General features: G+C 65.5%; 3 protein-coding genes across 12 annotated transcripts in view; 2 read left to right on the forward strand and 1 right to left on the reverse strand.

Moving 5' to 3' along the window:
* The first annotated feature begins 13 nt into the window (after positions 1–13).
* Positions 14–5818, forward strand: PHF1 (PHD finger protein 1). 3 transcript variants are annotated; one of them, XM_019485651.2, is made up of 15 exons: positions 14–496; positions 1291–1503; positions 1579–1660; positions 1822–1917; positions 1994–2103; positions 2188–2336; positions 2927–3022; positions 3276–3344; positions 3422–3545; positions 3662–3729; positions 3892–4038; positions 4281–4416; positions 4492–4595; positions 4692–4751; positions 4915–5818. In XM_019485651.2, the coding sequence occupies exons 2-15, from the start codon at positions 1309–1311 to the stop codon at positions 5234–5236; spliced, it is 1758 nt and encodes a 585-aa protein (XP_019341196.1). In that variant the 5' UTR covers positions 14–496; positions 1291–1308; the 3' UTR covers positions 5237–5818. The 3 variants fall into 3 exon arrangements, with proteins under 3 accessions (XP_019341196.1, XP_019341197.1, XP_019341198.1); XM_019485652.2 differs by having other exon boundaries at positions 1294–1503; XM_019485653.2 differs by lacking the exon at positions 14–496 and adding an exon at positions 504–1089 and having other exon boundaries at positions 1294–1503.
* A 166-nt stretch (positions 5819–5984) lies between these two features.
* CUTA (cutA divalent cation tolerance homolog) lies at positions 5985–7612 on the reverse strand. Its single transcript, XM_059715347.1, has 7 exons — positions 7570–7612; positions 7280–7362; positions 6969–7117; positions 6670–6729; positions 6495–6540; positions 6361–6410; positions 5985–6161 (listed from the first exon to the last, which is right to left on the reverse strand). Exons 2-7 carry the CDS (start codon positions 7295–7297, stop codon positions 6059–6061), a joined length of 426 nt encoding a protein of 141 aa, XP_059571330.1. The 5' UTR covers positions 7298–7362; positions 7570–7612; the 3' UTR covers positions 5985–6058.
* Positions 7613–9935: 2323 nt separating this feature from the next.
* The window catches only part of SYNGAP1 (synaptic Ras GTPase activating protein 1), a 32264-nt gene continuing 17224 nt past the window's right edge, over positions 9936–24975 (forward strand). For 2 of the 8 annotated variants that reach the window (XM_059715334.1, XM_059715339.1), the window contains exons 1-5: positions 9937–10090; positions 13334–13455; positions 13640–13745; positions 20504–20601; positions 21135–21256. In XM_059715334.1, the coding sequence (XP_059571317.1) occupies positions 10069–10090; positions 13334–13455; positions 13640–13745; positions 20504–20601; positions 21135–21256 (470 nt within the window). In that variant the 5' untranslated portion in view covers positions 9937–10068. Of the gene's footprint in view, positions 10091–13333; positions 13456–13639; positions 13746–15090; positions 16323–20503; positions 20602–21134; positions 21257–24743; positions 24788–24975 lie in introns of those variants that run through there. The other 6 variants (XM_059715336.1, XM_059715337.1, XM_059715335.1 and 3 more) reach the window with 5 other exon arrangements.

A 24975-nucleotide genomic window follows, 5' to 3' on the forward strand; every position in this document is an offset into this window, starting at 1 on the left:
GGGGAGCTGGGGTGGGCGCGTGGGGCAGGGGCCTGGGGTGGGAGGAGACTGCTTGGCTCCTGCACTGGCTCCCCTGTCGGAGCATGGGGCTGCAGCCCCGGACCCGGTCCCATCCCCTTCCCCATCCCCAGGCAGTAGGAGTGGGGAAGGGGCTGCCCCCAGTGCCAGGAGGGGGCACTTGCAGACGATGCCTGGCCTGGCCTGGGGAGGGGTCCAGGGTGCCAAGGGCCTGGTCCCAGGCAGTGCCAGGAGGGGGGCGTTAGGGGGGGTCCCCTCCCCGGGCGTCTCTCCGCATCCCCCCTTGTTCCTCCCTGCTCCGGCGGCTGCGGCGGCTGCTGCTGCTGCGTCACTGGGCTCAGGCTGCTGCGATGGAGCCTCAGCGGGTCCTGCTCTTTAGCCCCTGAGGGCCCCGCGGCCTCTTGGCCCGCAGATACCCCTCCCCGGCCGGGGACTGGGGAGTGCCAGCCCCCACCCCTGCAGGAGACACCAAGACCTGGTAAGGGCGGGAGCGGCCAGGGGCAGGAAGCTCCCCTCCCCCATCCTGGAAGGAGAGGCAAGGGGCTCCCCTGCGACACCGTGCCCCCCTTCTCCGGTTGTGACCCACCCCCAGTCAGTCAGAGACCTCAGGGAGTTCCTGCACCTGAGATGCTCTCAGCCCAGACCCCTGCCTCCCAACCCTGATGGGGGTCCCTGGTCTGAAACACTCTCCCACCTCCCATGCAGGGCACCCCACGGACCCCACCTTGGAGGCCCCACCTCCAAATTTCCAACCCTGCCCCAGAGACCACCCCATGTCCCAGGGTCCTGCCCCCACAGATCCCCAGAGAGGGGCTCACATAAGGAAGACCTTCCCCCAAATAGCAGATCCAGCCTCCTAGATGTGAGACTCCCTAAACCCCACACCTGCCAGAGGGGACCTGAGCTTAAGACCCTCTCCCTCTCCCAAACCCCACGCTTGCCAGAGAGGGCATAGGCTGAGACCTCCCCGAAACCCCACACCTGCCAGAGGCCCCAGGCTGACACCTCTTGGGAGCCCCACAAATCCTCCAGGTTCTGCGAAGCTCCTGCACTTGAGAGACGTGTCCCACAGTAAGAGCTCTCCAGCACCAGGCCTGGAGGCTCAGACCTCTTGCTGCACTCCTGGCCTGTCCTCCCTCACCTAGCTGGCGGCCTTTGAGTGGGGTGGAGTGAACCACACCATGGGAAGGAGAGAGGGAGGCAACTGGATTTGGGGGAGGGGGACTCAGACTCCTAGGTTCGGCAGCTGGGACTGACCCTCGCTGCATGCAGCAGGTTGGTCACAATGTGATGGCGAGCGAGCTGCCCACCCAGTCTTCCCGGGTGACGCGCACGACCTCACGCCTGGCCTCCGGCCCCTGGAAGCGCCCAGCAGGTGCCCCGACAGCCCCGGTCCCCGCTCCCAGCCGGCCCCGCTTCTGGGAGGGGCAGGATGTGCTGGCTCGCTGGACCGATGGCTTGCTCTACCTGGGCACCATCAAGAAGGTGAGTGCAGGGCCTGGGCCCCCACCTCCGCCAGACCCCACAGCCACCCCCCCTCACACCGCTCTCCCTATACAGGTGGACAGCTCGCGGCAGGTTTGTCTGGTGCAGTTTGAGGACAACTCCCAGTTTCTTGTTCTCTGGAAGGACATCAACCCGGGTAAGCAGCTGGCTCCCAAGACCCCAGCCGGGGGCCTGGCTTAGCAGCATCCCATGTGGTGCCTGGGCTTCATCACAGGTTTCTACTCCCTCCCCCCACCCCAACCCTTGCCCACTGGGTCCCCCAGGCAGTCATGGGGCTGGTTCTGTCATCTCTTGCAGCGGCAGTGCCTGGTGAGGAGCAGACCTGCTGTGTGTGCTACACGGAGGCTGTGAGCGCAGAGAACCAGCTGGTGCGGTGTGAGAAATGTGGGCATGGTAAGTGTGGCTCCTGGCCCCTGCCCCATGGCTCCCTTACCCTGCCACCCATCTCATCTATGCTTTGCCCCCACAGCTTACCACCAGGAGTGCCACCTGCCCACAGTGCTGGAGGTTGGTGGCAATGGGGCAGGAGTGCCTGGCACCTGGACGTGCAGGCAGTGCGTCTTCGCTGTGGCCACCAAGGTGAGCTGGACCCCCACCCCTTTCCTGACCCCTGTGCCCCTTGCACCCACTCCTGGCCTGATACTCTCCCTCTCTCCTGAGCAGAGGGGCGGTGCCCTCAAGAAAGGCCCCTATGCCAAGGCCATGCTGAGCATGAAGATGGTGCTGCCATATGAGCTGAAGGCTCTGGAGTGGGACCCAGTGCATCTGACTAATCGGCAGCAGTGCTACTGTTACTGCGGTGGACCGGGAGAGTGCGTGTCCTTCCCCTTCCTCCCTGGGGTCTCCCAGATCTAGAAGGGCCTGGAGCTGGCTCTGGGGTGGTGGGGGGTTTCCCAGAGGCTTTAGGTCAGGGTCCATCCTGGTGTAGGCACCAGTCTAGACTAGCTCAGTTGGAGTCCAGGGCAGGGCTCAAAACTCTGGAGCAGGCATTAGAGCGGGGAGTTCTTACCTTGAGTGGCAGCCTGGGTGCAGGCCCCTCAAGGGGCACCCCTGGAGCTGGAGCCAACACGTTCTGGACGGGGGACACTAGGTGTTGGGGCTGAAGATTTTAGGCTGGGACCATCCCAGGGGATGAGCTGGGGAGGTTCCAGATTGGGCTCAGCCTGTGGCATGGGGCTCAGAAGCAGGCAATGAAGCTGGAGAATTTGGAATCAAGGCTACTTTGGGGTTGGAGCAGGATTCGCATTGTGGGGAGCCCTGGGGCCTTCCCTTGCATGGGTGCTGGGGACTAGCGAGGTGGGGGGGGAAAGCTAGTGGTCCTGGCAGCAATTGTGCACACCTGTCAGATGAGGCAGGGCTGGGCTGTGCACTCAGCCTGCTGCCCTCCTGCTTCCTCCCACAGGTGGAACCTGAAGATGCTGCAGTGCTGCCGCTGCGCCCAGTGGTTCCATGAGGCCTGCACCCAGTGCCTGAGCAAGCCGCTGCTCTATGGTGACAGGTAAGGCGGGGGCGCTGAGCTTCCCCAGTGCGGGGGTACTCACTCTGTCCTGTCCCATAGAAGGGGGGTGCATGCAGCCCAGGAAGCCACCTCATTGCTCGATGGTGGAGGTAGGGTGTAGTGTTTAAGATCCCTCAGGTTGGGGGTGCCAGGTGTTGGGCTAACGCTGCTCTTTCATCATGGGGTGGGGGTGTCCATGATTGGAGGTGCTGGGCTGACACTCATTCTGGTCCCTGGTGCGGGTCTCTTGCAGGTTCTATGTCTTTGAGTGCTGTGTCTGCACAGGTGGCCCAGAGAGCGTGCGCAGACTGCCCCTGAGATGGTGAGTGACCCCAGTCCCTCTGTCCTGTCTTACCCGGCCCCTGCTCATACTCCAATCCTGATCCTGGCTTCTTATAGGGTGGACGTGGCTCACTTGATCCTCTACCACCTCAGTATCTGTTGCAAGAAGAAATACTTTGACTTTGAGCGGGAGATCCTGCCCTTTGCTAATGAGAACTGGGACAACCTGCTGCTGGGAGAGGTGGGCAGGGAGGCAGGGGCAGGAGAGGGTGCCCTGTGTTGGCAGGGAAGGAGAGGAGGGGCTGGAGGCTGGATTAGGTTGGGCTGCTCTAACTGACCCTGCTTTTTACCCTGCAGCTGGCCGACACACCCAAGGGGGACCGTTACAGCCAGCTGCTGAGTGCCCTGAGCAGCCACAAGGACAGGTGGGAGAAGCCTCCAGACTATGCCCTGCACCTGTGACCACCTGCAGCCAGAGCCACCCAGGCCTGGCACTTTCCTGGGCTTGTCCAAGGCCCTCAGCTGGAGCTTGGTACCTGTGTATGCACCTGTCCCCCAGGGTTTGACTGGCCTTTTCCCTCCTGTAGGTTCATCTCTGGAAAGGAGATCAAGAAGCGGAAGGGTCTCTTTGGGCTCCACACCCGTGTGCCACCTCCTGCACCCCAGCTGCCCCTGGGGCATGGGGGCCCTATGTCCCAGCAGCCCCTGGGGCAGCCTCCTCTCACAGGCAGCAGGTGAGCAAGCCCCACCATCCCCATCTCACCCATGCATTGTCCCTTTCCAGGGGTAGGGGAAATGGAGACAGGGCAGAGCTGAGGGGAGTGGGGCTAGGCAAAGGGCTGCGGAAGAGGGTGTAGAAGGTGTAGAAGGCGCCAAGCAGGCCCAGGGGCAGCTTTGGGGCTGGGCTGGGCAGGACCCCTCCCAGGGCACAGGCGCGGCCCCTCCGTGCTGTGCAGATAAGGAGGGTCTCTTACAGCTTCCTTTCAGGGCAGGGCAGCAGTGGGGCAGGACGCCGGAGGCTGGCACGGCGCAGGGTCCCATCGGAGCCCGCCGAAACCATGGAACTGCGCAGCAGCAGGGAGCGGTGGCGGCTGGACAAAGCCCTCACGCAGGTATCCAGCCCCCGTGCAGTCCTGCTGGCCCCATCCCCTCCCTCCAGCTCCACTGATCTTCCCTTCTCCATACAGGAGGTGGTGGAGACCCCAGCCAGCACTAGCCAGGCCTACGGCAGCTACGGCGGCTCCTCAAGCTCCTACAACTTCCGCCGAACTGATGCCCGCTGCCTGGAGAGGTGAGAGAGTGCGAGGACCAGCAGGGGGGCCAGGAAATGCAGGGGTCTAGGGGGAAACTGGCAGCCTGGTGCTCACTGTCTCTCTGTTGCCCACAGCGCTCCCATCAGGATGTTCGCCTCCTTCCACCCATCGGCCAACACCGCCCGCAGCCTGAGGTGAGGGACCAGGCTAGGGTCTGAGGTCAAGGCAGGGCCAGCCAATGGACTCATGCATGGGCCTTGGGCTGTGGTCCTAGGAGGTGGTGACAGGTGGGGTTGATGGGTGCCCTGGGCCCAGGTGGTGAGGAAGGCTCACCCTGATCCCTGCCTCTTGGTACAGGAGCACAGCTGTTGGCCCAGACACCCGCGAGGTCTCTGCCCCGGAGCGTGACAGCCCTGAGCACCCACCTGCCTGCGCCCTGCTGCCCCATGTGGACCGCCCAGCCCCCAGCAGCAAGCGCCTGCCTGAGCACCCAGCTGCCACCCCCACCTCCTCTGGCACCCTGTGCCCTGCCACCACCACCCCCACAACCAGTAGCACCTATTTTGGGGCCATGGGGCGCCTGGCACGGGGAGAGGCTGTCCGGGTCCTGGCCCGCAGGGTCACACTGGATGGCACAGTACAGTATCTGGTGGAGTGGGGGAATGGGGGTATGTTCTAGGGGCATAGAGCTGCCCCCAGCCCCAGGTTGGGATGGCCCTGGACTTGCCCTGCTGGCCTGAGAACATGGTAGTGCCTGGGACAGGCTGGCCCCATGGGAGTGACTTTCCCCAGACAAGCACATCTGACCCTGCCTGTCCTGGGGCTGGGGGCAGGGGCAGTGTTCCAGGGAGGTAGGAGGGGAGGGTCCTACCTCTTTTGGTGTGGACCTAGAGTGGGGGCTGGGGGCCCTACCTCCACCAGCCAGAGGCTTTCTGGTACTTAAAGGGTTTATTTTCTTGTTGCTTTTTTATTATTATTATTTTGTAAAGATTCTATTTAAAAGGAGGCATGCTGGGGGTGGGGGGCACAGCAGAGGGTTCAGTGGAGCAGAGCTGGGGGGCAGGGGGGACCCCACTGGGCCTGGCTGGGGTCTGGCAAAGAGGGTAGGAGGAAGGGTCCCCTCAGCACAGCTATGCCCCCGCCTGCACCCCCATGCTGTAGAGACGCCACCCGGACCTCCCCTCCCACCCCACCCGTGTGCCACCACTGCCGCCGCCGTCTGACTGTACAAACAGACACCTAGAATAAAGAGCTTGCTGCAGCCAGACTCTCACTGGTCACTGGGGGCTCCTGCATGAGAACCCAGGCATCCGGGCTCACTGTCCCTTCCTTCCTTGTTCTTACCCTACCCCTAGGCCAGCAGACCCCAGGTGCCTTGGCATGGACCCCACTAAGGCTACATGTGAAAGAGGGGCTGACTTGGCCAATACAAGTGTCTGCATGTGGTTTATTGCCTGTTGTTGCCCCCAACACACAGCTCTGGCTGGACCACTGGCAGGTCTTACTCAGAGGGCACGGTCTCCTGTACCCACTGCAGGTAGGGGGCATTCCCTTGCTGGATGGGAAGGGCGATCACTTCGGCCACCTCATATGGGTGCACGGACCTGCAGGGGGATGGGAGGTCAGAGTAGGGTCAGGGCTGAGCACCCGACCTTACCTAGAGCCCCAGCTTGCCCTGGGGCAGGGTGCTCGGACCCCCCTGCCCCCCAAACAGGTGCTCAACTGCTCCACCACTAGGGGCAGCTGCATCCTCCCTCCCTCCCTCCTCCTTCAGGCTTTTGCCAGATCAGCAAAAGCACTTACCGGACATATTCAGCCAGTGCTGGGATTCGGGAGCTCCGGGTTTTAATCATCTGGGGAGACAGAAGAGGGTGAGAGGGCACCTCTGGGCCCCGGTCCCAGTCCTAGTCTGGGCTCTGCACTCACAAGGCACTCACCAGCAGCACTTCGCTGTCCTCCTCTATCTTCCCCTTCCACTCGTATCTGGAAGACCAGGAGCAGCAGAAGCCAGTGAGCATCAGCCTCCGAAATACCCCAGCACCCCCTGGCCCTCACTCAGCATGGGGCTGAACAAGTCATCCCCCACTCCCAACTCCCATGCTTCACACTCACATGGATGTGATCTGCGGCATGATGTTCACGCAGGCTGCCAGGTGCTTCTCCACCACCGCCCTGCTCCACATGGACACCAATCAAGCCCACGACCCTGCTGCTGTTGCAAGGGATGGGCAGAACCCAGGTGCCCAGGCTCCCCCCCAACAACCCCAGCTCCCCCCAACCGCCAGAGCTGTTCAGAAACAGGCCCAGACCCCGGGCTCTTGCCCACCCGACCCCACATACTCTCCCCAGAGCTGGGCACAACCCAGGTGTCCCGGCTCCTGGCTGCCCCCCAGCCCAGACCGAGGGGGCACCTGGCGATCTCCTTGGCCACGGTCTCGTTGGGGCAGGTGATGAAAGCAGCCGAGAGGCTGCCGGGGGCGTAGGACTCTGCGGCCATGGAGAAGAGACGCTGAGACACCGTCCGGAGCAGCGGCACCATCAGCAGGGACACCACCAGCACCTGCCGGCCAGACGGGGCGGGGCGGGGCGGAGGTCAGGGCTGGTCCCGCGCCCCCAGGCACGGGCCCCGCACCGCCGGCTAGCCCCCGGGCAGGGGGGGCTGGTAGCAGCGCTGCCCCCCGGCAGGCGGCCCCCACGCCAGCGCCGCTGGGGCAGTACTCACGCAGCACGCTGCCTTCATGGCGGGGCGCCGGAGCGGGGGGGCGCCGTCCCCTCCGGAAGCATCCGGGGGCACCAGGCCCTGCCCTGCGGGGCAGCGGGGCAGAGCCTGGTCAGACGGCTGCGGCCGTGCCCCTGCACTGCCCCCGGGGCTGCCTGGAGGGGACGGTGCAGCGCGCCCTGCGCCAGCCCCAGCCCCAGCCCAGCGCGCCCCAGCTCCGCCCGCGGGGGACAGCGCCCTCTGCCGGCCCGGGGGCTGGGGCTGAACCCCGCCCGGCCCCGCACCGCTCCTACCCGCTCGCGGCTCCAGCGCGGTCTGGCTCGGCCCCGCCCCCTCCCCCCGCATATGACCCCAGCGCCTCCACGTGGCCGCCCGGGCCCGCCCACCCGCCCGCCACGTCACCCGGCAGGTCCCGCCCCCCTTCGCCGCACCGCATCGCACCGCCCTCCACCTAGTGCCGCCCGGCTCTGGTCCCCGGTCCGGCGTCCGGGGCCCCGGGGCTTGCCCTGCTCCAGGCCCTAGGTCTGGCTCCCAGTCGCCCTTCCCCTGCCCAACCCCCACTCCTCTCCCAGAGCCGGGTGGGGACCCAGGCGTCCGGACTCCCAGTGTCCCCGCCTCTCAATTGCCCCCCATCTGCAGCCTGCCCCCCAGCCCCCTCCCGCCTGCCCTACCCTGCGCCCCCACGCCTTGCACGCCCATGTCCCTTTGCACACGCGTGCCACACGCTGCATCAGGAACGCCTGTGCCTGCTGGAGCCCGGCGGTGCCCTAGAAACGCCCGTCCCGGTCCCCAGAGCCGGCTCTCCTGACCCACTAACGGGAGCCGTTACACAACGGCGCACGGCGGGGTCAGGCCGCCCCATCACACCCCGCCGGGGAGGGCCTGGGATGCGGCCTGGCCCAGGCCCTCTGCAGTCTCACCCTCTGCCGGCTGGCCCCTTGCCCCAGGGGTAGTGGCATTCACCCCCTCAGAGCGCCTGGCACCCTCCGGTGGCCCAGCCCCCAGGTCCTCACCGCTGCCCTGTGAGCACACGTTGCACGTGTATGCACGTGGGCATCACACATGCACCGCTGCACCCCCAACATGTGTCTGCGTCCACACACCCTGAGTGTCTTTGTCCCCAGTGCATGCTTGCCCATGTTTGCTGTTCCATGGTTTCTGATGGTGCACACATGTGATGGCACACACATGCTAGTGCACACATGATAGTGCATACATGATGATGTGCACTTGTGCACGTGATGGTATACGCCGGTGGTGATGCACACACACAGTTGGAACATGAGATGGTATGTGCTTGTGGTGGTGCACACATGTGATAGTGTCTGCCCACAGTAGTGCACACATGATGGCACACAGTTGTGATGGCTCACATTTGTGGTGGTGCACACACATGGTGTGGTGGTGCGCATGCTTGTGGTGGTGCACACACCACACTTGTGCAGTCATGATGGTGCTCAAATGATGGTGTGTACACTTGATGTATACACCTGCTGTGGTGATGCACACATGTAACTGCACACTTACGATGGTGCACACACATGCTGGCATACACTTGTGCAAGCTAGTGATCCTGTTCCCAGTCACTGCACAGAGGCTGCCCTGGGCCTGCTGGGTCTGGCCCCGTGAGTACACACTCTACACAACCCTGAGCATGCATGCCTACTGTCACGCAGGTGGTGACAAACCCCTGCAGTGATCCCTGCCCCTGCTGCCCCTTGACTTCTGTCTAGGACAGGGACCAGCTGTGGGGGATGCATGTAGGAGCTCAGACCTAGGGTGTGAAGGAGGGGTAGAGCTTGGGGTATGGGGGTAGGAGGGAAGGAGAGGGGCTGGCACCCTAGAGAGCAGGGAGAGTGGGGACAGCTCTGGGGGTCAAGAGCAGAGGCTGGTGATGTCTGTCAGTCTCAGTGTGGGGCAGCTGGGGGCACTGACACAGAAACTGGGGCAGGGCGTAGACCAGGGCACTGGAGGCAGGTGCACAGGGCAGGTGCCAGGGGTAGGTGCATGGGTCACTTGGGCAGGGGCTGGAGCAGCTATAGGACCAGGTGCCAGGGCTGGGATACAGGTGCGTGGGACACATGGGGCAGGTGCCAGGTCGAGAGCAGGTGCACAGTGTACTGGGGCAGGGGCTGGAGCAGTGGCAGGAGTGGGTGCCGGGGCCGGGGGGCAGGTCGGGAGCAGGTGCATGGCGCAGTGGGGCAGGTGTACAGAGCACTGGGGGCAGGGCCCGGGGCAGGTGTACGGGACACTCAGGGCAGGGGCAGGGGGCAAGTGCATGAGGCACTTGGGGCAGGGGCTGGAGCAGTGGCAGGAGCGGGTGCCGGGGGCAGGTGCCAGGGCCCAGTGCACGGGGCACTGGGGCAGGGGCCCGGGCTGGGTCCGGAGGAAGGTGCACGGGGCTCTCGGGGCAGGTGCGCGGCGGCGACGGCGGCGCGGACAGTGGCCAGTCCCGCTCCGGCCCCGATCCGGCGGGGTGTTGGGGGGGGCGGCGGTGGGGGGGCTGGTTAAAGGGGAGGTGGCGGCGGGCTTTTCTGTCGGCGGCGCGCGGCGCGGCGCCCACCCCCACTGCAGCTGCCGCGCGGCCGCCTTTAAGAGTGGGCAGCCGGCCGGGTGCGATGCTGGCGCTGGAGCCTCCCCCGGCAGCGGCGGCGGCAGCGGCGGCAGCATCCTCCGGCCCGGCGGCCCCGCGGGGCCCGGCCAGGCAGCGCCGACCCAGCCGCGGCGCCCCCCGCCCGGCCCGGCCCGCGCGCGGCGCCCGGGGGTAGCGGCGCGGAGCGGCGGCGGAAACCATGTCCTATGTCCCCTTCCGAGGTGCGGCCCGCGGGCCGGCGGGGGCGGGCCGGGCCGGGGGCTGCAGCCCCGCACCCCGCCCCCGCCGGCCCGGCTCGGCTCGGCTCGGCTCTGCTGGGGGTGGAGGGGGCTCCGTGGGGCGGTGTGGGGGTGGGGGCAGGCCTGGCTCCTCTGTGGGGCAGGGGGTGTAAGACCTGGCCTGGCTCTGGCGGGCATGGGGGGCAGAGCCCTCGCTTGGGCTGGCTCCATCGAGGTGGGGCAGGCCTGGCCTGGCCTGGCCCTGGTGGGAGGAGCGGGGGTGACAGGCCTGGCCCGGCCGGGGGAGGGGGGGGGCAGGCCTGGCCCCCCTTTGAGGGGCAGGAGGTGTAAGGTCTGGCTTGGCTCTGACGTGGGGGGCAGAGCCCTGGTCCCACTCCTTGCAGGGTAGGGCTGGCTCCGCTGCCTCTATGGGGCTGTCTTGGAGCTGGTGGGTAGGACAGGCCTGGCTGGGCTCTGGGGGGCTGGGTGTAGGACAGGCTTGGCCTGGCTCTGCAGAGGTGGGGTAGGACAGGCCTGGCCCTGTGGGCCCCAGAGCATGGGGATGGGGAGGGGAGGGGGATGGGGGGGCATTTGTGCCTGCTGTGGCCCTTGGGGCAGGAGAGAGCGTGTGAGGGCCCTACCAAGGGGAGACCCTGCAGTGTGTGGGGCTGGGGGTGCCCAGGGCCTGGGGTGGCTGTTGGGGCAAGACCTGAGGCTTTTGGGGTGGGGCGCTGGGGGCTCTGTGGCCAGCAGGCTCTGTGTGATGGAAAATGCTAGGAGGGCAGGGGGGTGGGGGTGGGTATGGGCCTGTGGGCAGAGGGAACCGAGGTCTCTGTGGTAGCGGGAAGCTGAATCCTGGATACTGGTGGGGGGAGCGGGGCATGAGCTGAGGGTAGCGCTAGTTGCCCCTCAAGTCTCGTGGGGTCTCCCGTGTGCGGGGCCTATAGGGTAGGAGGCAGGCAGACAGTGCAGGGGGGCTGTGATGGGGAGATCTCTGGCCCACCAGGCTGGGGGGTGTTGTGGGGGCATTGCCAGAGGCTTGAGAGCCAGTATCTGGGAGCAGCAGGGCTATATTTGGGCTGTGGGGACATGGTCCCCTGTGGCCTTAGGGATGTGGGGCAGGGGGCTGCTGGAAGCCTAGCATCCTGGCAGTGCCAGGGGGCTCTGTGGGGTATGCCCCCTCCTCTGGTACTGGGGGTGGCAGGGCTTGGCCCTGCGAGGGGGCCTTGCCCTGGGTGGGGTGGGTACCAGTCCCCGGGAGACCCACGCGACCCACTTTCCTGGTGCCAGCCCAGGATGGAAACCAGGACGGGGCCTGTTTGCAGACATGTGTGGGGACAGAGTCCATCCCTGGGCCACCCCCAGTGCTCCCAGTACTGCTGCTCTGGGGGTGCCTCCCCCGCCCCCCCGCCCCGGCTGTGTGGTGACCCCTGCTGGGCATGTGCAGAGCCACCAGACTGGGGGAGGAGGAGGATGGTGGGGGGGGTCTCCCTAATCTCTGCCCTGTTGCTCACAGCCCCCCCCCCAGCACCTCTGCTGCCCCCTCCCCCCACATGGTGCCCCCTGGTGGGGCTGCAGTGGATGCCTCTTGCTGGGGGGGGGGGCTGGGGATGGGTGCCCCCCTGGGCTGGGGATGGGAGCCCCCCCCTCCTCTGTTCCCAGAGCTGGCTCCGCGTGTGTGGAGGTGGCGGGATGCGGTTGCTAGGTTACCCTGAGCTCAGGATGCTCCCTCCCCCCCATGGGGGGGCTTCCGCATGGCACAGGTCCCTGGGGTGCTGCGGTGCTGGGAGTGTGCGTGTGGGGGGGACTGCCTGGGTGGTGCTGGGGTCCAGGTCCCTGTGTCCCACCCCAGGCAGAGGCCTGTGCAGCCCCATCTTGTGCCCCCTCCCTGCACTGACATGTCTGAACCCACGTGTTCTGCATCCCCCCCCCCCCCCCCCCCCAGCCCCAAGGCTGGGAGACATCCTGGCTTCAATGGATACCTCGCAGGCACCTGGGGCAGGATCTGGCCTCTGGGCAGGAGTAGTTGGCTGTTATCTGCTGGGGGGAGTACACTCCTCACCAGAAGCTGGGGCAGGGATTAGCCAGGCTGGCTGTGATGGCTAGGAGGGGTGGGGGGCTGGACACCTGGGCTCTGTGCCTGTGGGGAGGGGTTTGGGGCAGTGGGGCTAGGAGTCTGGGTGCCCCTCCCTCCACTCCCCCTGAACTTACAGAGGAGCCTCCCCAGACCACAGGGTCCCTGAGTGGGGTCGGGGTGGGGGTAATGGGAGCTGAGCTGCCTGCGGCGACATGCTGCGTCCATTGGGTGGCAGCAGGTGCTGCGAGAGATATGTCCCCCCAGGCCAGGCCTGGCAGGGCCTGGTCTATACCAGGGTGGGTGCAGGGTGAAGGGGAGCCCCTGTGCAACACTGGTGGGTGAAAGGCAGTCTGGCTGTCAGGGAGGAGGTCTCCCAAAAAGCCCCAGTGCCTGAAGTGGTGGGGCATTAATGGAGCCCCCAGGCTTCCTTGCTTACTTTATTTCCCATCTGATGATTTTTGTGGGGGGGGGGGCTCTGATGGAGGTCTGGAGCTAAGCCTTGCAGCTGCTTCTGCCCTGCCCTAGCTATCCCTGTAGGCATGCGCATGCAGGGTCATGGACATGTGGGGCTAATAAATGGGGATGGTAATAAGTGGATTTGGAGGACAAACCTGGGGCCACATCACATGGGAGGACTTAGGCTGCTCTGCTTATTGTGGGGAGTGGGGGAAGTGCCAACCCAGCAGGGATGAGGGGTGGGAACATACTCTGGGCACGTATGTAAATGGGGGAGCATGGACTGCTAGCATGTTTCTTGCTCAGCGAGTGTCTGAGCCGCCCCACCCACCTGCCCATGGCAGCAGGGAGGTGAGGGTGCAGGGGGAACAGCATATCCCTCCCCCTGGGTCAGGTAGGGCCCTGGAGCCTGAGAAGCTCCTATGTAAAACCAGGGGAGCCTGAGGTGTGTGTGTGTGTGTGTGTGTGTGTGTGTGTCCTGGGGCTTGAGCAGGGTAGAGATGGGGAGAGGTCTCTGCCTGTGACAGCTGCCTGGAGACCCTGGTGAGAGCTGGAGTCCCCCCTGCTTGGGGCATCCCCCCTGCCCACCTTTGGGGTCAGATGAGCACAGGCTGGGTGGGGGTGCGGGGTGGGTGTTACGGCCAGGCTGAGTGGGACCGGGGGGGATGCCCCCAGCTCACATGGCCCTGCCATTTCCCCCCCCACCGCCCCAGATGTGCGAGCAGCTCCCATGCACCGTATGCCCTACGCCCACTCGCCCTACGAGCGCCCGGCCTGGAACCCCCGGTTCTGCATCATCTCCGGCAACCAGCTTCTCATGCTGGACGAGGAGGAGGTGAGGGGGGCAGGGATGGGGGAAACCTCAAGGGCTGAGGCCTGCTGCCTCCCACCCCCATGACTGCCTCAGCAAGACTGGCAGGGCTGGGGCTGGAGGGAGGGGACCCCCGTGAGAGGGGTCCCTTCCCCAATGCCCTGAGGCAGCACTAACTGCCCCCCGCCTTTCCTCCCCTGCCCCCCAGATCCACCCGCTGCTGATCCGGGAACGGCGGAGCGAGCCCTGTCGGACCAAGCTGCTGCGCCGCACGGTCAGCGTCCCTGTGGAGGGGCGCCCCCACCCTGAGCACGGTATGGGGTGCGGGGGCACAGGGGGCAGGTGGGGGTGGCGGGGCTGGGCCAGGCTGGGAGCTGGGGGGAGGGCCCCCATCTTGCCAACCCTGCCATGGCCTCTACCCTGCCTCAGCTGGTGGCTCCTTTTGCCAGCCCGTGCCTCAGTTTCCCAGATAACCCCCTGCAAGGCACCCGCAGCATAGACAGCGGGCAGAAGAGCTCATTACCGCCCCGCCGTGCGAGTCCCTCGGGCCTGGTCCCAGGCGCGCGGGGGGCGCGGGCGCGGGCCCCGGCCCCGTGGAGCAGGGGGGTCCTGCCCGCGGGCGCACGGCTGTGAGGCCCGGAGCCGGGTGCGGCAGGGCAGGGCTTGGCTTGGCTGCTTGGGGCGGGCAGGGGAGTGAGCGGGGATCCGGCCTGCCTGTCCCGTCCCTGCGGGCCGGGCCGGGCCGGGCCGGGCCTTGGCGCGGCTGTGCGGGGGGCGGCGCGGGCCAGCTCCGTGCGACCCCGGAAGCGGCTGCAGCCCCGCTCTCGGGGCGGGGGGGGAGGGTCTCCGGGCGGTGCCGGACACGCGGGCTCGGGGGTCCCGCGCCCGATCCTGCTGCCCCTCCCCTCCCCCCCTCCCCTCCGCCGCGGGCTGGAGCCGGGCCAAGGGGCGCCAGCCCATAATAGGGCCCCATTGAGAGGTAGCGGCGCACGGGTGCCCGGCAACGGTTGCTAGGGGAACCCCGCTGGCAGGGTGCCCGGCCTCGCGGCAGCGCCGCTCCCGGCCGCCAGGGGGGGACGTGGTGCCGCGCCCGGCCCCCCCCCCGGGACCCAGCCCCCCGCCCCCCCGCCCCAGCCGCGCCGCGCTCCCGCTGAAGCCGCTTCAAAGGTTTCCATGGCAACGCGGAGCCCAGGGAAGACGTGACGCGGCGCGGGGACGAGCGCGCCCCTGCGACCCCCCGCCCCCCGTGCGCGCGCGTCCCGCGTGTGCCCCCCGCTCCGCCCGGACACGCGTGGACCCGCGCCCCCGGCCGCAGCCCGTGGGGGAGGGGGTGTCGCGCGCGCGTGGGGGAGGGGGGGCGCGCGCCCCCGCGGCTCGTCCCGCCCCGGCCCCGGCGGCGCCGCGCGCGCTGGTTGGCGGCGCCGGGCAACGGCAGCGGTCGCCTGGCAACGCCGCGGCGCGCGGGGGGCGGGCGGCGCGGCGCCGCCACCGGCACCGGCCCCGGCCCCGGCACCGCCCGGCCCGGCCCGGCCCGGCCCGGCATGGCCCCGGCGGCCCCGGCCCCGGCCCCGCCCCCCCGGGCGCGCGGGGCGGAGGTGAGGCGGGGGACGGGGCGCGCCGCCGCGCCCGGGTGTGCAAGCGCGTGCCCGCGGGCGGGGGGCGCGTGTGTGACAGCGCCGGGGGCGGCGCGTGAGGAGGCGGGCGGGGGGCGCGCGTGCGCGTGTGTGCAAGGATGAGTGTGTCTGCACGCGGCGGGGGGGGCAGGCGCGTGCACGCCGGGGCACGTGTGTGAGTGTGAGCACACAAGCGTGTGAGCCGGGACAGCGTGTGCGTGCGTGCATGTGTCTATGTGCAGCTTGCGTGGGTGGCAGGTGGACTGGTGTGTGCACACGCATGGCGCACATATGTGCTCGCATGTCGGGAGGCTCTGTGTGTGCGCGTGTGTTCCCCTCCCCCTCCGCCCCCCCAGCCCTGTGTGGGTGAGCGCACATGCGTGTGGTGCGGTGCCTGCCGGCTGTGTGCTGCTGCCGGGTGTGCCAGGCCCACTCACCCCTGGCCGCTCCGCTCCGCTCCGCTCCTTACCTAGCTGAAGTGGCAGCTGCTTGGTGTGAGTGCGTGTGCAGGTGTGTGAGACAGTTGGGTGTACGTGTGTGTGTGTGTGTGCGCGCGTGCAGCCGTGCCTGTTGGAGGGGGGGGCTGTCATGCGGTGGTGTGAGTGTGCATGCATGCGGTCGTGTGTCAGTGCATGTGCTTAGGATGCGTCTTGGTGCATGGGGTAGTGTAACCGTGTGTGCGTGTGTGTAGGTGTGCATGCGTGGGTGCCTGTGGTGGTGCGAGTGCATCTGCCTGGGTCTCTGGATGGGGGGTGGCATGCAGGGTTGCCTGTGTGTGCGCTCGTGCCTCCATGTGTGTAGTAGGGCATGTAGGGGTGCGTGAATGCCTGTGTGTGCCTGCCTGCAAGGTGGGGTGTGTGCGTGTGTGTGTGTGCCCATGTGCAGCATGCACAGGATTGCATGTGTGGTGGTGGGGGGACGTATGTGTGGTTGTGTAAGCGTCCGTGTCTGGGTCTGAGGCAGTGTGTCAGTACGGCTATAGCTGTGCAGGGTGTGTCGCGGGGTCGGGGGGAGGCTGCATACAGTTGTGTGTGTGTGCGTGTGCATGTGTGAATAGAGCCATGTGAGCGTGTACCCATGCCTGCCCAGGCGGGGACCGGCGTCCAAGGCGTGTGACCCAGGCGATGTGGGGCGGGGTGGGTGCAACCCACGTGCCCCCAGGCGGCGGGGGGCTGCCGCCCGCGGGATGGGGGGCCCGCGGCGCCCGGGACCCGGGGTTCCTGTCCGTGCCAGGCAGCCGGATGAGCATGGAGGAGGGTGCCAGGACTGCCATTGCTGGTAGGCACACACGCGGGCAGCGGGGGGGGCAGGGGTGGGAGTGGGAGTGGGGAGCCGGGCCAGCCCGCGCCCTGGGGACCCCCGCCTGGAGCAGGGGACGCCTCGTCCTAGCAGCCTCGAGCGCCGTTGGGGGATGCACGGAGGTGCAGGAAGGGGCGCGGGCAGCCCCTGGGCTGGGTCTGTGGCCCTGTGACCCTGCGTGCCGCTGGGGGATGAGGGTGGGGGGTCATTCCAAGTGCCCGGAGTGAGGTATTTGCCCTGCGGATGCTGCTGCTCTCCTTAGGCTTCAGAGTTAATGCCCTGGGCTGAGGGCTGGCTCTGGTTTTGTAGGGGCAGGGGCCTGGCTAGGTGGTGCTCCCTGCACAGCCCCTGGGGCTCAGGGAGAAGTTTGGTGGGGGGTGTTACCATATCCGGCCCCTTCCCACCTATCTCTCCTGCCCCCCAGCAGGCTGGGGTTTTGCCACCCAGTGCCCTACTGGATGGGTGGGGATTGGGGTGTGATGTGGCCCAGGCTCTGTAGGCCCTGTGGGACTGGGTGCTGAGGGTCAGAATGAAGGGGACCAGGGCAGGTGCACAGACCACCCCAGGCGCTGTGGTTTCCCTTGGCCACCGGTGCACTGCAGGGCTGACAGCCGCGGGGCAGGGGGTGGGCCTTGGGCTACTGAGATAGTGGGGAGGAAGATCCTCCTGGCTTTCTGGAGAGGCTGAGCCCTTCCCTCTCCCACAGCCAGTCCCATGCTGGGGTGTGAGTGGCCTGGGGTGGGGCTGGGCCAGGAGTGACACTCTGCAGGGGTAGGGGTGCACATGGAGCAGGACCTGGCCCTCCGGCAGACATGGGGGAAGGGGAGCGGGGTGCCTGGTGATGGATGGATGGATGAAAGTATATGGGGAAGGAGGGATGGGTCCTGATGAGGGGTGGGTGGAGGGTGTTCATGGCTATGGATGGAGGGCAGATGAGGTGAGGGGTGGAGGGGGATGGCATTTGGGGTGCATGGACAGGCAGTGTTTATGGGGAGGCCGGGAAAAAGGGGTCTGGTGCTGGGCATGGGGCGTGGATGAGAGGCCTGGCAGCGTGCGTGGGCAGCAGCTGGGTGAGGGGACTCTGGCAAGGGCCAGGGGCTGTCTCTGCCCATGGGCGCTGTGGCGGGGAGGCAGGTGCTCCTCAGCGTCAGCACAGGGGGAGCTGAAGGGTTAACTGCGGTAGTGTGGTGATGGGGGGGAGGGCATCTTCCTGGGTCTAATTGTTTCATCCCGTTTTTATTCTGCTCACATGCTGCAACCCCCTTCCCCCCCTCCGGACACGCTTGGTTGGCCTCGGCCTGCCCAGAGCGCCATCCCAGCCAGCGCAGGGGAGGGCAGGGGGAGGGGCTCGTGACAGACCTCTACCCCTCTCCCAGGGACTCCCGCAAGGTCAGGGGCACGGGCACCCGTGTGTGCCAGGTGCACTGAGTGAATGCCAGCCTGGCTGTCCCTGGCTGGGACAAGCAACCCTGTGCCTGACCCAGTACCCCCCCCCCCCCCCCCCGACTGCAGCCTCCACCCAACCCCACCACTCAGCTCACAAACATGCACGCACACGTGTGCATACCCCTACCCTGGCCCCCTCAGTCTATCTTTGGGGCAGATACAAGGGCTCTGGGGTCCTTGGTGGCTGCCGTGGCCCTTCTGGGTTGGGGCTGGGGTGGAGCAGGAGAGTGTTGGGGGTGATGCCCTGCCTTCCGCTAGGATCCGTCATGTCTCCACACACGGGCAGTGGGACGTGGCAGTCCTTGCCCCGCTTCCCCCTGCCTGCCCAGTAACTTGGGCCCCCAACTGCTGAGCAGCGCTGGGCAGGGGGAGCCAGGGACTCAGCCAGCACCCCCACCCAGGGGTCCCCAGGTCAGGCAAAGATGAAGGGCCTCAGATATGTACCCCCCCAGGGCAGGGGGTTGTTGGCAGCTTGGACACCTGGGTTCTGCCACTGGCTGCGTTGCATGACCTTGGCTGCCTCTGTCCTAGGTACTTCAGCATTTTGCGGGGGTACCTCAGCCCTCCCCATCCCACTAGTCCCCTGCAGCCAAGCAGAGTCCTCCACAGGAGACTGGGGCAGCTGAGGCCCTGTGACTTGCCTGGAGCCAGGAATCACCCCTGGACCTTGCCGTCCTCTTGCGACCTCCCTCACTCCTCAATCCTGCCTCCCTCCGGCTGTGTCTGCACAGCATCAAGGCTGCTGGCTCTCAGCTCCTGCTCCCCCCATGCACCCCACCCCAGAGGCAGCTGCATTCCCGCCCGAAGGAAGGGGCTGCTGCGTGCTGGGGGCTGCGGGAGCGCTTCGCCCACCACCCCCTCCAGCCAGTGCTGCTGCTGCTCCCTGCTAATGAGATGTCATTAGAGGGGAAGTGGGGGGTGTTTCCCATTCATGGTTCTCCTGGAGACCTGCCTGGGGGAGGGGGGGCTGATGGGGTGGGGGAGGGGGGCTCTTTTTAACTAGAGCTTGTCACAGCTACAGCAGTAGCGGGGCGGGGTGGGGGGGACCCAGAGTCCCCCCCCAGGAGTGGGGGAGGCTGCATTGAAGCAGCTCAGCGGGTGCGTTCCCAGCCCCCTGGCAGCCAGCGTGGGGCCCATTGCCAGCAGCACATGGGGCGCCACCTCTGCCCAGCTCATGCAGCTGCCTGGGGAGCAACAAGGCTCGGCTGCAGAGAGTACCTGGGCCCTGGCTTGTGGAGAAGGGACCCCTGCCCCGCTCCTCATAGCCTGGCACCCCCAGGCGCATTGGAGCCAGCCCTGCCTGCCAGGGAGAGCAGCACCCCCTGCTGGACCCCGCTGTATCCTTTTTCAGGTACTGCAAGGCCAGACAGTCCCCCGAGCCCCTGGGTGCCGGCAAGTGGGGGTGTCTGCTCCAGGCAGTGTCTGTCGGGGAAGTCTTCCCCATGTTGCTACCCCACCCTCTGCTCAGTGCTTCCCCAGGCTGGGTGCTCCTGCCACTTCCTTCATCTCATTTCCTGGTACATGAGGCTGGGACAGGTTGCAGCGGGGGCAGGGCGTGCAGGTGCTTGCATGCATGCGGGGCTGGGGCTCCTTGTTCGGGATGGGGGTGTGGCCCCAGATCCTCCCCCCTTCCTCTGCTCACCTGGCACACAGGTAGGTGAGGCCCTAGGGCCCACCAGCCTCTTGCAGAGCAGCAGCAGGGCTGGGAGCCCCCAGTGCTGCCAGGGGGGCCACCTCCAGGCTGGCCCTCGGTGGCTGGTGATGCAGGGCACCAGGGCCTGCGGGCTCTGTGCCCTGTGGTGGCTGTCATGGGCCTGCGGAGTGGGTGCTGAGGTCCCTGCTGGGCCTATGCGTCTCCCTGGGGGAGGGGGCTCCAGCCTGGTTGTGGCACTGTGGGTGTCGCATGTGTGGCAGTGGACATGGGCCTGGCTCCTGTGTGCATGTGCACACGGGTGATGTAGAGGGGGGGGTAACAGGAGGGCAAGAAGGAGGCAGTGAGTCAATGCGGGAGGGAGTGAAGGGGGGTCAGAGCCTGCCTACTCCCCCCCCTTCCCCTCCTGGCAGAGCGGACAATTAGGAGGGGCGGAGCCAACGTGATGTCACTGGCTGCAGGGTAGTCTTGGGAGGGGCTGTGAGGGAGGGGCAGTGGGAGGGGAGGCAGGGTGAGGTACCTGCAGTTCCTCGCGGCGGGAGGGGTAGGGCCAATGGCCTCCGGGGGCGGGGTCAACAGGCCACCTGGGGGTGCGGGGCATAGACCCCCAGGGCCACATGGCAAGGTGAAGGTCACCCCTTTGCCCCCATGGCAAGGTGAAGCCCCGGGCTGAGAGGGGGCAGGATTGTGGCCCCATGGAAGGGGACATGGCAGCGTTGGCACAGGAACCATTTTGAGTAGACGGGTGGCATCTCTGCTTCCAGGGCCCTCGGAGGACGTGCTGCCTTAGCCTTCCCATGCTCTCCCTCCCTCAGCACACCGTGGCAGCCTCTCACCCTGCCCTGGAGCTGGGCTGTGGCTGGCTCCCCCTCCCCTCAAGGGGAAGCACCTCTGACCCCATGCCCTGCACCACGGCCTATGATCCCAGCACATTTGGGGTGCGCTTGGGGTCCAGGCTGTGACCGCAGGGGCTGGGGTGTTGGGTCAAGCATGTGCTTTCCCCCCTGCACTGCTAATAGTAACCAGCCCCTCCTTCCCTTTCCCCAATTCCTCTCTTTTTCAGATTATCACGTGAGCCGCTCCAGGAGGAAGAGTGTCCCTGGAGGGAAGCAATACAGCATCAACATGGATGCGCCCCCTGCTCCCCCCTTCAGGCCCTCGGTGAGAGACCCCTCTCGCCCCGTGCACTCCCCTTGCTTCCCTTCAGCTCCCCTGTCCACTCCTGCATGTGCCTCCAGCCCCCTCCATGGGCTACTGCTGCAGACTCCCTGCCCTACTGCATCCTGCTGCAGAGGGGCCTGGGAACTTCCAGACCCCCTGGACATCTGCGGGGCATCTGGGAGGAGGGGGTGAGAGCAGAGAGAATAAAGGAGCCTCATCAGCCCCAGCCCCACCTCACTCCAAGAGTTGGGGTGCAAACCCAGGTGTCCTGATCCCCAGCTGTCTCCCACTTATGCTACCAGATCTTGCTCCTTTCTCTGAGTTGGGAATGCATCCAGCAACCTATTTCCACCTGCCACCCAGCTCTGTCCTAGTAGTCCTCACTTCCCTCCCAACACTGGGGATGGAACCCAGATGTCTGGGCTCCCAACTCCACGCACTGAACTCCACTTCCCTGGCACCACTGGTTGTCTGGGCTCCAGTGATGCACCCCCACTCAGTGACACTCCTTTCTTTCCCTTTGCTGGCTGCAGCAAGGCTTCCTGAGCCGGCGCCTGAAGAGCTCCATCAAGCGGACAAAGAGCCAGCCCAAGCTTGACCGGACCAGCAGCTTCCGTCAGATCCTGCCCCGGTTCCGCAGCGCTGACCATGACCGGTGAGAGAGAAAGGGACTCTCGCCCCTTCCCCATCCCACCCAGGTGTAGTTCCCCCCACCCCCAGACCAGTTCAGCCCAGGTTGTCCTGGCCTGCTACCTCAGAGCCTGGGCAGGGACTGCAATGGGCCAGTGCAAAGTGTTAATGCACTTTGGCACTGGGCAAGGGGCCTCCTTGTAGACACCCTCCGGCGTGCCCCCTCCAGGAGCCAGCCACTTCTTAGCAACCTGTATACCCAGTTCCTGATGCATTCCACTGTAGAGCTAGCCACATCTCAATGTTGGGCAAGGGATCCTAGTGTAGTAATCAGCCCTGAGTGTGCCCTGCCCTAGAGCCAGCTGCCTCAGTGCTGTACCAGGGGTTGCTGTATAACCAGCTTCTAATGCACCCTTCCCCCCGCACACTGGAGCTCACCCCAAAGCGAGCTGCATCTCAGTGCTGATTGAGGGGTCCCTGGCTAAACAGTCCCTGACAGTTTCCTGACTCCAGAAGCAGGTGTATTTAACTGCTGTGTGAGGAGTCTCTGTCTAAACAGCCTCCACCCCAACTTCTTCCCCGCAACTCCAGAATCAGCTGCATCTCAGGATGGACAAGTGGCTGCTGTATGATCAGCCTCTGATGCTCCTCAGCCCAGTTTTGGGGTGGGAGGGGGTAACTGTGTCTCTGTAGCATGACAGCCTGGTAGCAGAAGTGGGGCTGGGGCCTGATTACTGAGACTTATAGCTCTGCAAAAGTGGGTAGGGGCATCCCCTCCAAGCTTTGCCTTCCCCCTTCACTCTTCTTTAGCTGTCTTGTGTCACTCCCAAAGTTGGGATTGTGGAGTGGGTAGTGTGTGCAGCAGTGATACTACACTGAAGGGGCACTGGGGTGCTGCTGATTAGGGTTAGTAGCCAGCAGTGTGGGGAAGGTAAGGGGGCAGAGGATGGCCCTGGGGCTACTAACGAGGCAGGGGGAAGGGATGGGGAACTTGGGGGGGTCAGGCCTTTGGGGACAGGGCTGGGCAGAGGGCAGTCTAGACAGGCAGGGGTGGGGCCACAGTGGGCTTGGTACTGCCTGGGCAAGTGCGGGAGCTGTTTATAGCTGGATCTAGTGGGTGGAAGCCAGGAGCCGGATCTGGCTGCTTGGCAGGATCCCAGCCTTGGCCTGGCGCTTCTCTTGCTGCCTCCCTGCTGGTCTCACCCACCTGGCTCAATGCAGCTCTCTGGCCCTACTGCACCCAGGCCCCCCTGACCCGCTAGTGAGCACCCTGCGTGGAGGGGAGCCTGCCAGGAAACAGGCATGTGCATGAACATGTGCCATTGGGTATGCACCATGTGCACACTCAGGATTGTGCTGTGTGGGCCCAGGTGTGCAGTGTTGTATGTGCTTACCTGTGCCTGACTGCGTGTATGTGTTTGTACACATGCAGTTATGTGTGTGTGCTCTTTCGGTTCCTGAGGGGGTGTATACAGGTGTGCTTGTGCGGTGAGTGTATGCATAGCTATATGTGCTGTGGGGATCTCTCTGTGTGTTCATGCCCTAGTATGCTCTGTGTACGTGTGCATGCACACCTGTGTGTACTTTGGGGGTCTGTTGGTACCATGTTTGTACATTTCCGTGTCTGTCATGAGGTGCCATGCATATATTCATGCCTGTGTGTGCAGTGAGCGTTTGTGGGGTTGTGTGTGTGGTTTCTTTCCATGGGGGTAGGGGGTCAAGGGCTGTGCATGGTGCATGAATGCAGGATGCATGTGTAGGTGGGCATGCATAATAGTGTGCATGCATGTGTGTGTGTGTGCACGTGCACAAGCTAAAAATGTGTATTTGCATGTGGATTGTGTGCCCAGGTGCAGGTGTATGAGTGTGTTATAGGTGTGCATGGCAGGATGTGCCCTATGGGTGTATGCCTGCACATGGTTGGGGGGTGTTACTCTGTGATGATGGCCAGCTAGGCTGGTGCTCTGCGAAGTGTCTCAGTGACTTGGGCGTGTGGAGTTTCCATGTCTGGAGCAGTGGCGTAGCTCACCCAGGCCAGGCAGGGCTGGCCCCAGACTGCAGGCAGCACTGGGGAGGCTGGTGGGAGAGCTGTGCTGGAGGAAGATGCCCTGAGTTTCCTGAGTAGCTTCTGAAGATAACTGGGACCAAACTCCTTGGTCCCGTCCCCCCTCCCTGCTCTGGGAATCTGCTGAACATTTCCCCCTCTTCCAAACGCTTCTTTCTAGCTCCCAACCTGCCTGCTGCGAGCTGCTGTTCAGGTGCTAATGGTGGCTGAGTCTTGGCTGGGTGCGGTGTCCCCTGTGTTACCAGGTCCTGACATGCCCTACCCCAGAGATGGCTGCATTTTAGTGCTGGGCAAGGGGTCTCCTGGAAAAAGGGCCCCTGCTGTGCCCCATGCCAGAGGAAGCTGCAACTCCACACTGGGTGTATGACCAACCCCTGACATGCTTCACCCTAGTGGTGGCTGCATCTCAATGCTGGGTCACTGTATAAACAGCCCCTGATGCATCCCACCACAAAGCCTCCCTGCATTTGTTGTGTCCAGGGGGCTGTGCAGGCAGAGCAGGGCTGTGGGTGGTGGGTGGCATGAGGCACTCTGCAGCCACCTGGGGTCCATCCCACCTCTGCTGCTTCCAGCTCTGGGGGAGACTTGAGCACCCCTGCCTCAGCCTGGCCCCCACTGCCCTGCTCCTTCCTGCGCCCCACTTCTACCCTTGCGTGTCCCCGCCTGGCTGGGCAGTGGGGGGTAGGGGGGGGGGGGACAGGCGGGTATTTTTAGCGGCACCCGCCCCCGCCCGCCGTGCTCGACTCCGGCTCCGGTGACGGCAGCCCCGAGCCGCGCCAGCACCGAGCCCGGCCTCCCGTCGACGCAGCGGCCTCTGCTGACGCAGCCCTGCCGCTAAAAATAGCTGCCCGGGGGCGGGTGCTCACCTGCGCCAGCTGCCTGCCATGGGGGGGGGAGGAGGGGGCAGCAGCCCTGGGTATCCTTGCCCGCCCGCCCGCCCGCTCCTGGGGAATCATCCTTGGGAGGGGGAGCCCCGGATGCCTGGGCTCCATCCCAGGTTCTCTTACAAGAGTGGGGTCTGGTGTGAGAGCTACATGGAGCTGGGAGCCCCGGATGCCCGGGTTTTCTCCTTTATTCTTGGCTGATCTACTGTGTGATTGCATTTTTTGGAGGCGGGGGGAAGGGAAGGGAGTAAGTCCCATCTCTCTGCTTCGTTTCCCTTCTGTAACATGAGGGGACAGGCCACCTTCAACCCTCTTACCCTGCCCTTCCCCCTTTGAATGAGCCCCAGGGTCTGGGACACCCTATGAACAGAGAGGTGCAGTTGCTGTACCCCTTACCCCAGGGGACTCTTGTTGGAGTCCCCTCCTCACAGCCCCCCCATTGTCCCTGCCAGTCAGGGCAGGGGTGGGGGATGGTGCCTGGCTCTGATGCTCTCTCTTTTTTTCTCTCCCTTGGTCGCCCGCCCGCCCATGCTGTGGTCCAGGCCAGGGCGGCCCCCACAGTGCAGAGCCCTCCCTCTGGGCTGGCGCACCACCCCACCCCTCCCAGGTATCCCCATCCCAGGCTTGGGCATCCACGTGGCCTCACCTGTGCCCTGGTGCCACCTGTGGCACGTTCTGTGCACAACTCACTCCTGCTTGTCTGTGCCACCTCCCCAACTCACGCTCCGCCCCCTCGTCTACTGGCCACAGGCACTGGTCTCACCTTCCTCAGCCCTGCCGCTGCCTGTGCCTATG

The sequence above is a fragment of the Alligator mississippiensis genome, chromosome 11 (assembly GCF_030867095.1).
Source record: "Alligator mississippiensis isolate rAllMis1 chromosome 11, rAllMis1, whole genome shotgun sequence".
NCBI classification, from domain to species: Eukaryota; Metazoa; Chordata; order Crocodylia; family Alligatoridae; genus Alligator; species Alligator mississippiensis.

Excerpts from the sequence above, each read along its gene's own strand:
- PHF1 (XM_019485651.2), top strand. The coding sequence starts at position 1,309 with ATGGCGAGCGAGCTGCCCACCCAGTCTTCCCGGGTGACGCGCACGACC. Across the intron at positions 3,546-3,661 it reads ACAACCTGCTGCTGGGAGAG|CTGGCCGACACACCCAAGGG; the intron begins GTGGGCAGGGAG and ends TTTACCCTGCAG. Across the intron at positions 4,752-4,914 it reads AACACCGCCCGCAGCCTGAG|GAGCACAGCTGTTGGCCCAG; the intron begins GTGAGGGACCAG and ends CTCTTGGTACAG.
- CUTA (XM_059715347.1), bottom strand. Across the intron at positions 6,541-6,669 it reads ATGCCGCAGATCACATCCAT|ATACGAGTGGAAGGGGAAGA; the intron begins GTGAGTGTGAAG and ends CTGGTCTTCCAG. Across the intron at positions 6,411-6,494 it reads AGGACAGCGAAGTGCTGCTG|ATGATTAAAACCCGGAGCTC; the intron begins GTGAGTGCCTTG and ends CTGTCTCCCCAG.